The sequence below is a fragment of the Penaeus monodon genome, chromosome 20 (assembly GCF_015228065.2).
Source record: "Penaeus monodon isolate SGIC_2016 chromosome 20, NSTDA_Pmon_1, whole genome shotgun sequence".
Taxonomy (NCBI): Eukaryota; Metazoa; Arthropoda; class Malacostraca; order Decapoda; family Penaeidae; genus Penaeus; species Penaeus monodon.
This window is the reverse complement of record NC_051405.1, coordinates 41,244,988-41,245,360: the sequence shown is the minus strand read 5'-3', so window position 1 is coordinate 41,245,360 and position 373 is coordinate 41,244,988. Positions and strand designations below refer to the sequence as shown.

The window sequence follows — 373 nt, the reverse complement described above, 5'->3', positions numbered from 1 at the left end:
CTTAAGCATAAATAATTGAAATGTACTATTCCTACTTCTTCATAATTGTCAAGGGAAGATTCTTTGCCAACAGGGTATAATTCAGCACCATTTTCAGCCTCCTTCTCAGCGACTGGAATGGTGAGGTTGCTCGGCGCAGCTCGCTCTGTCCAGCCCTCTAGCCTCCGTTTACTCTCTGAAAAGTTACATTCTCTATCTTAGAATTGTAAACACAATAACAAGCAATCATTCATCATGATGAAATTACCTTTCTACCACAGGGTATCAAAGAGAAATACAATAATAAAGATAAATTACTCATGTACTGGTACTAACCCACCTTCTATAAGTGCAGCTTCCGCTTGTTCATCCAAGGTAAGTGTTTTGGCCTCAA

General features: G+C 39.4%; 1 protein-coding gene across 1 annotated transcript in view; it reads right to left on the bottom strand.

The window, feature by feature from the left end:
* LOC119585832 (G-patch domain and KOW motifs-containing protein-like) overlaps positions 1 to 373 on the bottom strand; it is a gene marked incomplete in the record, with an annotated part of 6,987 nt that overhangs the window by 5,346 nt on the left and 1,268 nt on the right. The window contains 2 exon segments of the mRNA XM_037934561.1: positions 36 to 175; positions 320 to 373. Of these exon segments, the coding sequence (XP_037790489.1) occupies positions 36 to 175; positions 320 to 373 (194 nt within the window).